Source organism: Chelon labrosus (assembly GCF_963514085.1).
Source record: "Chelon labrosus genome assembly, chromosome: 5".
In the NCBI taxonomy this organism is placed as follows: domain Eukaryota; kingdom Metazoa; phylum Chordata; class Actinopteri; order Mugiliformes; family Mugilidae; genus Chelon; species Chelon labrosus.
The window spans coordinates 7,203,721-7,217,167 of record NC_140341.1 but is presented as its reverse complement, the minus strand read 5'-3'; the positions used below and the strand labels follow the sequence as shown (position 1 = coordinate 7,217,167).

The 13,447-nt window shown below is 43.7% G+C and overlaps 1 protein-coding gene across 1 annotated transcript; it reads right to left on the bottom strand.

Annotated features, from left to right (window-relative positions):
* Window positions 1-65: 65 nt before the first annotated feature.
* On the bottom strand, window positions 66-13,118 carry cpap (centrosome assembly and centriole elongation protein). Its single transcript, XM_084545216.1, has 19 exons — window positions 13,013-13,118; window positions 12,089-12,501; window positions 11,101-11,227; window positions 10,731-10,955; window positions 10,458-10,587; window positions 9,312-9,417; window positions 8,434-9,180; window positions 5,454-6,246; window positions 5,232-5,364; window positions 4,903-5,068; window positions 4,634-4,765; window positions 4,410-4,541; window positions 4,197-4,308; window positions 3,549-3,679; window positions 3,360-3,449; window positions 2,437-2,577; window positions 1,568-1,652; window positions 1,335-1,455; window positions 66-1,218 (listed from the first exon to the last, which is right to left on the bottom strand). The coding sequence occupies exons 2-19, from the start codon at window positions 12,470-12,472 to the stop codon at window positions 1,026-1,028; spliced, it is 3,948 nt and encodes a 1,315-aa protein (XP_084401342.1). The 5' UTR covers window positions 12,473-12,501; window positions 13,013-13,118; the 3' UTR covers window positions 66-1,025.
* Window positions 13,119-13,447: the final 329 nt, after the last annotated feature.

Here is a 13,447-nt window from a genome sequence, read left to right as displayed (position 1 = left end):
AAAAAAAAAAAAGATATACAGCCAGCTAAGAAAATAAATATGTATTTAACATTTTTACAAATTAAAATCATTACAAACAAAACAAACATACGCACCAATGTGAGGTAATTCTACCTGAACCTGCAGCACACGTGACATTTAGTTCCTGTAAACAATGTGAGTCCAGTTTCCTCAGTTACTGTTAAAACATTTACACAATTTATACAAAGTTTGGACGATAAGACTCGAAATATCCTGGAAGAACATGTTGTTGTCAGACTAAAGACCAATTTCTCAGCAAAATTTAAGAAAAAAAATCTTGTTGGACATTATTTAAAATCACTGAAATGAGGTCTGCTTCCAAAAAGTTTCACATATGAATTTTCTTGAGGTCAAACTGATTTCTTTCCCTGCTCATTAACCTGTTTGTTTTACTGCCAACTCTAGATGTGTGCGTTGTTGTGTATGAAAGCAAAAAACAAACCTACTGAGGTAAAACAAAAACGTAACACTGCAGATGTTCTGTGGGGAGCTAAAGGCTTTTGACACTTCAAAAATATAAATTAAAATCAAAAGTACATGAAAGAAAACCTCAGTGAGGGGACACTGTCTCAAAGATCACCACATGTCAACTGCTTTATGTAGATGTACTAGGTAGTAAACGTGTTGGTAGCTGGCATGTGTCTGCTTCTACTTCTCTGCAGGTTACGTGGCGTCTGACAAGCAGGACACTTGTCTTTCCGACAGTAAAAAGCTCAAAGCTGCACGGACAGCCAGCTTTTTCTTCGTCTGTTCTTGTGGCGGTACGTTAAAGCAACAATTCTACAAAATACTCTACTTTCTGTGCAAAATAGGAAGCTACAGCCAGCGAGACTTAACAGATCAACCTGCCCGTGTGAATCTTCCTCTAAAAAGAGTTAAAAATAAAAAGCACCAAATCCTAAACAGCTGACGTCCAGCTCTAAATGTTCTGGAGGCTTTCTGGAGTTTAGATAATAGCTGCACTAGTTTAATGTTCACAAGGCGCGTGGATGCACCGTGTCCCCTTACGCCCTGTTGTCCACGATGACGTTGCCGTCTTTGTCTTTGATCCTGAGCCTTCCTGTGGGGTAGCGGGTTTCTTGTCTGCCGTCGGTGTAGACCGTCTTCACGGTGCCGTCTGGGTACTCCCGCCTCTTGTAGTCGGACGTGTGAATCTCCTTCTGGCCCGTGTTGAAATGGATCTCTTTGGTGCCATCCCTGAGACAAACGCATGTCCACAACCAGTTACAGAAGATCGTATTAATGTACTGGAAACATTAATGGAAAAAGCGTCACAAGTAGAACTATAGAGCCAGACTGTGATCTTCACTTACGGGTTGACCTGGATGATGGTACCGTCTGTCAACACGCTCTCCTCCCTGCCGTCGGGGAACAGGTTCTTAACCGTCTGGTCGGCGAAGATGATTTCCTTTCTCCCGTCTGGAAAGTGTTTTTCTGGAGCAGAAAGAAAAGACAAATTCACCTGAAGCCTCTGTGTGAACATGACAAATCTGAGCAGCTTTTGTCTCGTGGTGATTTCACTGCTCCTCTTTCATCTGCTCCTCACCTGTCTGGTTGTTGGGGAAGTGCAGGACCTCCATCCCATCCGGGTAGGTGATGTGTGTCGTCTGGGCCTCAGAGTAATAGTAGATCTGAGGACAAGGAGCAGAGTGGACAGGAGATTCGTCAAAAAGAGGAAACTGCTTCTGACATTTAGCTTATCTCAAAGTGTACTCCACAGGTTTTGAGTTGTGAACACAAACCAGACTCCACTTACAAAAAGAGCAATTTTACTTTACAGAACGTGTGTGTTGAAGGGATCGAGCTAAGAGGTAGATTTACAGTTTTTAACAGAACGAGGAGCAGTTTTCAGAGCATATGAGCTTACAGGGTTCCCACTCTTAACCTGAAATTATTTTCCAGGACTTTTCCAGGACATTTTCAGCTGCTACAGAGACAAGTTATCATGTCATACACTAATACATTCCCCTGTCCCGCTCATTCTTTGGAATGATACTAGCGACACTGGCACTTTTCAACTTACCGTAGTCCCGAGTTTTGTCTCTTGGCGCGGGGACTGAAAAGTCGCTAAAGCCAGAAATTCTCTGCTAAAGCTAGCGACAAAATCTAATTTGATTTGCTGGTAGTGTCACGTGGGGCGGTGCGCTGGCTAGAAGCAGAGAAGCTCTGCGCCGTATGTTGCCCAGAAGACATGCATGCACATAACTTTTAACCCGTTTGCATTCGCTCAGAAGGCAGGGGGAAGATAAATAATTTTTCAGGATAACTTAATAATTTCCAGGACATTTGACCTTTTTTCTCATTTTCCATATGTTTTCCATGACTGGAAAATTGGTCAATCATTTTCCAGGTTTTCCAGGTTTTCCAGGACGCGTGGGAACCCTGGCTTAATGTAACGTGATCTGAACGTCTCACCACTCTCTGGTCGGCTGTGATCTGCTTGGTGTCTCCGTTGAAGAAGGTGACCTTGACCGACAGGCCGTCCGCTGAAACCTCCTTCCTGGTGCCGTTGGGGAAGACGATGAGGCAATCGCCACCGACCAGAACCTTCTCTATCTGAGGCGGATCAGAACCAGAGCGCCATCAGCAACAGAACAGGCATCACTGACAATTAAACCACTTAACAGGTAGGAAAGATGGTAAAAACAAGGCAAAGCTCAGACCTCTGTCACATTAAACAACAAACAAATATGTCTGACAAGAGACTACAATAAAACAGAGGCAGTCTTAAAACAGATTAATAGATCTTTGTCTTATTATTTAAAGTTTATGGTAGGACGTTGTCTTCACGTGAATGTTGTGGACTTGCACCAACATCATTAGGTCATATGACCCCATCGTCAGGCAGAGAAGCTCGTTCAGGGACAGGCTGCTGTCTCTGTCCTGCTCCACGGACAGGTTGAGGAGGTTGTTGTCCCTCAGGACATAAGACTCTACAACGCCTCCCTGTGAGGAACCAACTGGACAACTTGATCTTTCATATCCGTTTCTCTGCGATGAAGCTACTGGACACTGAATTTCCCTCGGGATAAATAAAGTATCTATCTGATTATTCAGACATATTTCTCTGCATAGACCCGTTGATTTAAATCCTCAGATCTAAATTCTGGGAGTTATAATCTGAATCCATGCCATCATTGCACAATAAATACAGTTTAGTGCACAAAGAAAAAATGTATATTAAACAAATAACTGACTGCACTTTCCATTTATCAGTTAAAGCTGTAATTAATGTGCATGCAAGCACTTCTTCTTAATATTAATATACCACATTAAGATTAACTGATTAACATCTCTCAGTCTGTTTGCTCCATCAAACATCTTTCAGGATTCCTCACCTTTCCGTCAGGATGTGTAATAACCTCCTGGGCTGATTCTGATTCTTCTGCTTCACTGTGCTCCGTTTCTTTGGCTGGAGAATCTCTTTTCTGTGATATGAAGAAGAGAAAAAATCCTAAATACATCCTATTAACACCTTTTCTGGTGTATGTCATGTTTGTAGAGATTAGTTATATCAGGCCTCTTACCGGAGAGCAGTTGTGCGGTTGTTCTTGGTTTGGTGGTTGTGCTGACTTCTCTGTTCTCCTGTCAGGAAACGAGGAGGAAGAGGAAGAGGGGTCTTGCCCTGATGCCTTCCTCAGGCTGCTCTTCGTCCCTGCTGAGAATCACAACACAGAAAAATATGAGAAGACACGACCTTAACCTTGTTGTCAACCATAAAGACTGTCGGCCAGGTTATTAAATGAATTAAATTGATCGTAGAGGCTAAAACTCATCTTTTGTGTTCTTGTATATTGGGTAAAACTAAAGACGATCATTAAAATAAATGGCAGAAAGATTGGAATCTACTAAATTTACTAAATGAAAATTATGAAACCAAACTTTTGTCAGACCTGCAGTGACAGATTTTTCTTTTTTAGGCGATTGTTTTTAGCAGATATGATATTTAAATATCCAGTAGCTATACAAACAAAACATTTTACATACCAAGTGTAATGTTATCCCTTGTCAGTGTAAAAATAACACTAGTTATAGTTGTTCTGAAGTCAAATATTATAAATAAATACATGATTTCACCCTTAAAGCAAAGCTCCCTCATGAAGTTACATGTCCTTTAACTTCTGCACGTGTTAGAAGGTTGATGTATTATAGTAAATGTAAACTCTTCAACGTACCTGCAGCGACCTGACCGTTCTCCCTGGAGTTCCTTTGTGTAGCTGCGGCAATGCTGCTCTGAGGAGGACTGATGCTGCTGATGCTGCTTCCTCCTCTGGAGTCAAGAGGACTCTGGAAACAATGTGAGGAGATCTCCGCGTTAAGCCGAGAAGAAAACATCTGGAGAGGTAAGCAGAGCTCCTACGGTCAGGAGAGTGTATAAACAGGCTTACAGCAAATGTAACTCCTTTGGTCATAGACGACACGTTTTTCTCAAACACTCTGGGAACCTCTTTTGTTTCTACGTCCTTCTCTGCAGGGTTTTTCTTCCAGGCACTGAGTCGTAGCTTTTCCAACATACGGACCTTAAACGACAAAACACAATACGATGACTGACTGGCATTTCTTTTGGAGGTGTTTCTCAATAATATGCAGACGCAGAGGTGTGGTCAGGTACCTCGTCCCGTAGCGAGCTGTTCTCTTCGGTGAGGGAGTCGATCTGTTGCCGCAGCCGGCTCTGAGTGGAGCTCCAGCGGCTTTCCCTTCTCCTCGACTCCTCCTGCAGGGAGCTCAGCTGCTGCTTCAGCGCCTGGTGAGAACAACGAGGAGAGATTGCAGCATCTACCTGATATGCAGCAGCCGCATTGGATTTACTTGACGTCACGTTTGTAGGTTTGTTTTTCTAAAAGCCACATAAACTGCTGATCCGTTTTGACTGTGCATCACCTGGATTTCCTCCCGCTCCTTCTTGTCGGGTATGGCTCTGGCGGCCGACGCGTGCTTCTCGAACAGCTTGCGCTCCTTCTGCAGCTTCCTGTTCTCCTCTTTCTTGTATTCCTCAAACGTGGCCAGCTCCTCCGCCTTCGTCTGCTCGAACTCCAAACGCTCCTTCCTGAAAAACAGACACAAAGGAGAGGAAAAAATCCATAAGGTACGGAAATACTTGAACACAAACGAGGACACGGTAAAAAGAGCAAGAGATCTGATGCTCATCATGAAGTGAAGTCTCGTGTAATACATTTCTTTAATTGTCAAATTGCAGACAAAACAATCACCTGAGAGTCTCTTGTTTTGTCTCGTTCTCCTGTCTGAGTTTGGCGAGTGCGGCGTTTTCCTTCTTGAATCTCTCGATCTCAATCTCCAGCTCAACCAGTCTCTCCCGGAGCTGTCTGGACTGAGCCTGTTGGACTGTGGGACGGGAACACGTGGCATTTCGAGATTAAAATTGAGAAGAAAGACAGAAATAAACTAATAATCATAGTAAGAGTTCTTCTAACCTGTCTCCTCGTCTGGTTTTCTGGACTCAGAAGGAGCAGCAGGAGGAGGTAGAGGTGCGTTCTGTGCTTTCGGCTTCAGTGAAGGGAACAACCTCGTCATGAGCTGAGAGGCAGGAGGAGGATCAGGCACCAGGTTGGCGGTGCCCTTATCCAACTCCACCACTTTACTCACCGCCACCTTCCTCACCAGAGTCTTGTCTGGTGGTGTACTTCCACCGGCTGTCGGCTCGGAGACCGGACTCTCGTCACAGGCCGCGGCCACGGCGGTGTCGTCCAGGTCGTTCCAAGTGTCGTCATCGTCGAACACAACTCTCACCCGCCGGCTGTCTTTGTCCTCTATCAGCGTGGAGTCGTCTGCGTTGCTGTGGACGCTGTCGCTCTCCCCGTCGTCCTCTTGTGCTGCGTCTGAAGCCGAATCCCTGAAACTGTCCTCGTCTTCATACGACCGCTTGTCGTAAGGCGGGTTAGACGCCGCAGGGAAGGAAAGCGTGCTTTTGACTAATCCGTCCTGGTCTCCGAAATCAGAGCCATTGCAGGATGAAATGTCGGACAACTCATATTTGTCTTCTCTCTCACTCTCCACCCCCTCCTCTTCCTCAGCGCTCAATTTGCTCTTGCGCACAGATGCTTCTGAATTCTCAGAACTGCTTTCACGGGTCAAGCCACCGCTGGGACCGACACTGCTGCACGTGGCGTCTCTGGGAGGCGATTTAATGGGGGTCGAGGACAGACGTCGCTGGTGGAGCCCAGTGGCAGCGCGCACCTTCCAGTGCTGCTGGTCCATGTGAAGAACCTGTAAGTAGAGAACAGCGTCTTTTAAAATCGCACGTCTTTACAGTCGAGATGGAAAAAAAATACTCAGTTCTCACATTGCAACTAGTGTTGTTTTTGGCGGCCTGTTTTAATTTTAGTTTTAGTCTCGTCTTTGTGTCAAGCTGTCATTTTAGTTCTTATTAGTCTAGTCAAGTTTCAGTCAACTAAAAGTCTGAGCATTTTAGTCTTATTTTAGTCAGAATTATCCATGACTATTTTAGTCTAGTTTTAGTCAATGAAAATTGTATTTTAGTCTATTTTTAGTGATGCAATTCTATTTAAGTACCTTAGTACAGACAAAACCAAAATTTTCTTTTAGCCAAACCTATTTCAAACAAGGTTCTTATTATCTTATCTCCCTATCTTTCACCACAAGACATTCGGTTTTATTTTCCACTTCGATGTATTTTAAAGTTTTTCCAAATGTCTTCTCCTCTTCTTCTTCTACCAAAGACCCCCGGCTGGCCGGCCATCGTTCGTTCCCTTTCTCTGTCACGCTGCTTCTAAATAATGCCACGAGTGGAGCTTGAGGAAGTGACGTCGCCTGCGAGAGAAACGGGCTCTGGACGCAGGAAACAGATAAACTACAAAATAATAATAATAATAATAATAATAACAACGCGACTAAACAAGACAATATAACGTTGTGACGTTTCGTCTCTCGTCTCGTTTTGGTCAACGAAAATGGAGAGACATTTTAGCATAGTTTTTATTCTGTAAACCACGTTTAGTCTGCATGACCAGCATTTACGTTACGTCTCGTTTTAGTCACGTGATAAAGGTTCGTTGACAACAATATTTAGTCGTAGTTTTCGTTGACGGAAGCAACACTATTAGAGCAACTAGAGCATATTTAGGTTTTGCTGATGAAGGACGTTTGCAGTCATTCAACGTAGAAGGTACAGTCTGTTCACAGGTAACTTAAAGTGACTTAAAGTTTTGTAGCATTTCCTGTACAGTGGTTATTTTCTTTTTGCAGTGGTCTATTGTGTTGACTAAACCACAGAGAGAAAGATATGTCGTATGTGTGGTCATCATGGTTCATGGTTGTTGGTGTCGTAACCTCTAGGCCACAACGGTAACCCACAATGACAGTTTCTCTCTTAAGAGTTTCTACCAGCAACCCCAGTTTTACACGTGTCAAATAGCAATGCGACAATTGATAACACTCACGTCTAAAGGAACAGTATGTAAGAAATGTATTTCAATTAATCATAAAATGGCCCTGATATGTCACTAGACATGAAGAAATCATGTTCATTTCAAATACTTATATCACTGACAACAGTGGTGCGGCCAGGATATTGTCATTTAAAAGTGAAAGTTGCAGCCCTCAACTGATGTTATTGTTGTCATGTTGTGTTTTGTTCTGAGGCGCCACCCTCCACCTATCTACCAATCACGAAGTCAGTAGAGTTTCGTCTTCCGGGTTGCCAGCTCTGCTCTAGTTACCGCAGCTGCAGCTACGAACGTGTCGGATAAAACATGTATAACGTACGAAACCTAAAAGACCTCGTTATGAATCCGAACTACGTCGTGACAAAGTCCGAAATAAAACAAGGATTTGTATAGGAGATGCCTTTGAAAGATGGAGACGGCTGAAAACGGAGAAGAATCTGAAGACAGACGCCAACGTTGCTAATTTTCTCCTGGCTAACTTACTTGTACATAATGTAAATGGACATTTAAAATATTCACGACAGTCGAACAAAGTTATGCATGTTCGTGCAAAGTAACGTTACGCATACAGAGGAGGTGGGTCATCGAATTGAAAAGGTAAGGAATTGTTTGGGAAATAAAAACGGCGAGTCGTCATTGCTAACATTAGCAATGCATTATTATGAGCCCGTTTCTCTGTCATTATGCTCAAACGCCGAGGAAAACAACATTAGCACGTCGATTATGGCAATGTGAAACGTAACTGAGACGTATTGAGTAGCCTGACGTTACCTCGGCAACCTGGCAACCTCGAGTCAGGGGGGAGGTTGGAGGGGATACACCGTTCTACAGTATTTTGAAAGTGATTGCAGTACCAGTTTTGGCCACAATCCTACATACTGTTCCTTTAAGAGTGCTGGAGACTAAAGAAGTATCGGCAGAAAAATATAAGCATTAGGCCACATTTAGATTTCTCCTTGACTTAAAAATACAGCAGTCACTGAAGTACCTTCATGACAAAGGAGGAGTTGGATGAGAACGACAGCTCTTCGGCCGCTTGCTCCAGCAGCTCAAACTCTCCCAGCTCCATGTTCTCCACCTGTCGGTCGCACTCCCAGCGCTGCAGCTTCTCCTGGAACGACAGCTCAAAGGATTCCCGCTGAACTCCGTCTCCCCGTTTAGACGTCGCTCTTCCTTCTGCTGGTTCCACTTTTGAACCACAACCCTTCTCTGCGGCTGCCTCGCCGTCGGCCTTCCCTGGCCCGACTGACGCGCCCACCTGTTTGGTTACAGGGTTAGGGTTCCTCGTGGCCTGAACGGACAGACCTACTCTCCGGTTATTCTGCTCCCTTTCTTGCCCCTGCGTGTGTTTGCCCTCTCTTTCAGTTTGAATATACTCCGGTCCTTTCGTGTTGTGTCTCTGATGACTCCCCAACACCTTTGTCCGTGCTGCTTTACTCTCTGCTCTGATGTCTTGAGGCGGCGAACCCTGTCCCCTCTGTCGGTTCTCCTTGTTGAGTATGGCGGTTTTACGCTGGACGGGAAGCCGCGGGACGCTGTTGGCGCAGCCCCTCTGGATGGATGCAGGCTCTGAGTTGCTGCGGGAGATTCCTCTGGCTTGGGGTTTTGGTTTGGGGTCGTTCTTCACCTCCGTTTTTTGAACTGGAGCTTTGCGATTCTTGGCGAACCTAGAGAGCCCCTCGCCTCTCTTCAGAAAGGCCCTCTTGGCTGGAATTTGTGAAGCTCCATGTTGGCTCTGTTAATGGAAAAAGACACAATTAACTTTTGTTGCTTTAAAAACACCGATAAAATGATCTTTTCCTGTTTATTTTAGCACCGACAGATGATTTTGACTATTTGCGAGAAGACTATGATTCGTCCTCTGACCTGTTGTTGCTGTGCAGACTTCAGCTTCTGCTCCTCCAGCCTCAACTGCTCCTCCAACAACTCCTCAAATGTCTGCTTCTGGCCCCCAATACCCGGCCTTATAGGTCTGGAGATGAGACACACAAACAACAAATACACTTATAGAAAACTCTAAAACATAACCCCCCATATACATTTGCCTGAACTGCAGGTCAGGCTTGATTTAATTATCTTATCATAAAATAAGAGGTGCACCGATTACAATTTTCCCGGCCGATTCCGATTTCCGATTTCTCATTGAGTTTGACCTGCCGATACCGATTTTAGCCGATTCCGATTTCATTTTTTCTAACCACTTTACAACACACACAAAGATTTATTTTCTCTTCTTTAATACAATATTAATATTATCTTTTCTTTAATAGAACATTTTTTCAACAGAACCTTGGAATAATTAAAAAAATAAATAAAAAAATAAATAAATAGGCCTATTTGTGGAAAAAAATATGTAATATTTGAGTTACATAAAAGCTTTTTATTTGTTTTCTTCCTAATTGTCCTTGAAATAGTGGTCAAGAACCCCCCCACCCCCAACACAAAAATGGTTTGGTCACTGATCAAAATTTGATGTTGCCGTTTGATTTGAAGTTCAGTACGCTCAAAATGTCCGGTCAGCATAAGTCCGGTGCTCAGAAAAGGAAAGAAAAGAGAAGAAGAGAAGAAAATAGAGGCCTGAAAGATTTTCTTAACAAATATTTAAAAAATAGTAGGTTAGAAACGGCGCAGCCAACGTTTACCAGCCTTGTAACGTAACCTAACAGGCTAGCTCTGATGTTAACGTCCATTAGCTTGTATAAAAGCCCGACACAACACGTTATCTTTGACAGAAACAGTTGAGTTTGGTAGCTCCGTCAGAGAGGATGAGACAGAGAGGAGAGAGATCCGGCTGCAGTCAGGTGACAGCGAGAGTGATGCGGGAGGGGCCCGCTGTCCCACTGTGTGATGTAAATCATGCGGCGCCCGAGTGCATTTGACCGGCAAAAAAATCGGCATATGTCAGACTGACCGGCTGGTCTCCTGTCATGGCCGATCACGTGAAAATCGGCCGATTCCGGTCACCAGCCGATAAATCGGTGCATCTCTACATAAAATAAATGTCGTCTTCACCTGTCGTGGAAGTCCTCTTTGTCTTCGGCTCTAGTTGCACCACTTTGCTGTGTTAGTTGGCGGTTGTGCTCAGGGAACGGGCTAGTGTCCACACTCTGCTCCTGGTCATCTTCTCTGGAGTTCCATGTTTCTGCAGGAATTTCACACAGAAAACGATTTATCACAAAAACCATGTGAAGACAGACAAGATGTTTCCTGCTACTGCTGTATAACAAACTTCCATTTTCTTACTTCAACCCAGAAAAACAAATAAAACAAATAACGTGATCTCACCTTCCTCGCTGTGGTTAGTTTCATCGTGATCTTGATTTGCCGGTAGCCGCTCCCATCTGTCGGCCGGTGGGAGCCGTTGTTCTTGTCGGAGGCCACGGGTGGAGCCCTGTGGGACCCCACGGCTGTGAATACTGGAGCTGTATTGACTCTCTCTGTAATGAGACAACTCGTGGAGTGCATCTTCATCCCATTCTGCTCCCGACATCTTTGACGCCTCTGTGTATTCTGTAAGACACATTACAGGATCGATAAATAATCTATTTATGTATGAAACAAGGGTGAACACGTGTCTAACTCAGTTTCTACTTTACATATTTTACATCTTAAGTAAAACAAATATTCAGTTATTCTGCTCATGTCTTTGGCTAACCTCCAGTGCAATGCTGAGATCCGTTCACAACTCCCAGAAGCCTCTGCTGCTGCTCCTGGAGACGAAGCAGTTCCTCCAACTGATGAGCTTTTAGCTGCTCCTGCATGTGCTGCTGCCACTTTCTTAACTGCACAAACACAATATGATAATTAACCGCGTTACTAAGATCTCTGTGTATTTCAGGTCTGCTTAAAGGCAACTAGATGCTTTTTATTACAAATCGTGAACCTCCTCACACTGCCACTTGTAACGTGTGTGTCATCAGAGCACACACGCTGATAATTAGCATATTAAAAGTGATTACTTGGTGCGTCCACTTGAGTCCCTGCCAACATAAATAGCCTCAGGGGAACACAACACTAATAATAGCAGGGGACGGCAAAGGAGTGCATGCGATAGCGGTGTCGGGGTATTAAGTGAACAGGAAGTAGTGATATAACAAACAATGAAGCGACACAAAACGTAGCAGAAGGGCAATTGTTTATGTCCTAACTTAGCTTCTCCCAGCATCAGTATATAATAGATTATACACCCACTTGCCAGTTCATTAGGTACACTAATTAAAACAAATACCTTCTAATAGAACAGGCCTCGACTCAATCTTCTTTCGTGACTGTTATAATGTTCGGTTTATCTCGAAACAGCGTCAGAAAGGTGGTAACTCAACTCTATGATCGCTTTGGAGGACGTAGTTTCCAGTTAACTGGATTAAACTGAATGAAAATCTGTTTCTGTTATTTAACCTAGCCCTCTGACTAAAATGCGGTTGTCAAAATAATAAAAAAAAACGTGTCAATCCAACTCAGTACAGTTCAGTTATGGTATTTGTGGTATTCAACAAATGCTGAATACCTTAAACCTTAATGAAGACGTGGAAAGTAAGCAGTTATCAAGTAGGTTTCCATCTCATCAGACACTGGCATTAAATATTTATAGTGTTAATTCACAGCAGTATTTTCTGATTACTGATACAATTCGTATTCCTTACCTGTTCTAGCTTCATCACAAGGGGCATATCCTGTGATTTGCTCGCCATTTCTTCCAGACTTTCCAACTGTCCATCTGAAACTCTGCTGGGGACAGAGTAGAGACCGTCCCCCGGCCTGTCAGTGCCAGCCCTCTCTCCTCCAGGTGAGCGTGCAAACCCTTCCACATCGAGGCAGCTGCTGTCTGCAGAGGCGGGCAGAGGCGCAAAGTCTGAGGCGAAGGAGTCGTCTGGCAGCAGGTGCGGGGATCCCATGGCGGGCATGAGACGCAAGGAGCCAGCCAAGTCCGCAGGAGGGTTGAGGATCACCCCAGCTCTGGTACTACTTGGCATCCACTGGGCCAGGAAGTCTGCCGGGGAGTACTCGAGCCCGGCTGGAGATGACATGTTGACCGCAGTGTCTCAGGCTGGGTTTGCTAATCCGGATTTAAACGACAGATTATGGTGACAGGTTAGGAGTTAATCACATCCTGAATAAACGCAGTCCAACACGCTCCAGATCAAACAAAACTATACATAGAAACAAGTTTAATTTGAAGTAACAGCAGCCATTGTGATAAAAAAAAAAAAATCTGGGGTCAAGCGGTTGCTACACAACAGTATAGCATCAGATTCACTAATTTGGTTAGTAACGTGCTAAACATACCATAATATTGAAAAACTACACAGCCGAATAACTGGCAGGGTGACAGAATGTATGATATTTATCATGAAATTAACTTTATAATGTCATATTAGCTCACTCAGCACATTTAACTTAAAATTGTAATTCTATTTAAAAGGCTTGGCGTCCTTGTTGATACTGCCTGTTTGCTAGCAGGCTACGTGTCGCTCGAGACACAAAAGTTTCCCCCGGGCGTTACACGATAAATACGAAGCAGATAAATGCGCAACATGAATGAACATCTCAAAACACATCGGATTTACCTGTAACACGGGACAATGGCTGTCCTGCTGAAGCGAAGGCGTGTGTTATACAAACATAACAAACAGAAGTTTCGAAGCCTGCCGCCATCTCGAAACAAAGCCCGCGATAGCGAATAAAAAAACGTTGACGAAGCTGTTGTTGCATTGTGGGTAATGCAGTTCAACCGTCTTTTTAACGGTCGGTTTTTGCGATTTTTTATTATTCTATTTTAATTCGCCTTATACAAATGTAATATTAAACAATACATGACTCACACGCGTTTATAAAAATATAAACTGACCGTTTTATTTATTTAAATTCAATATTACGGAAAACTACATCAGGCTTTTCAAAATATTTTCAATTATGATTAACAGCGGATAAAAAAATAAAGGTATCGTATTTAAAATGTTTAAATGGCTACGTTGTAAGTACTTTTAACTACACTATCGATA

What these genes read in the sequence shown, in the direction of transcription:
- cpap (XM_084545216.1), bottom strand. Translation starts at nt 12,472, where the DNA reads ATGTCATCTCCAGCCGGGCTCGAGTACTCCCCGGCAGACTTCCTGGCC. An exon ending in TTACACATCCTGACGGAAAG is followed by an intron (nt 2,578 to 3,359) that starts GTGAGGAATCCT and finishes GATCCGCCTCAG; the next exon opens with ATAGAGAAGGTTCTGGTCGG. An exon ending in CTTCCCCAACAACCAGACAG is followed by an intron (nt 1,456 to 1,567) that starts GTGAGGAGCAGA and finishes TTTCTGCTCCAG; the next exon opens with AAAAACACTTTCCAGACGGG.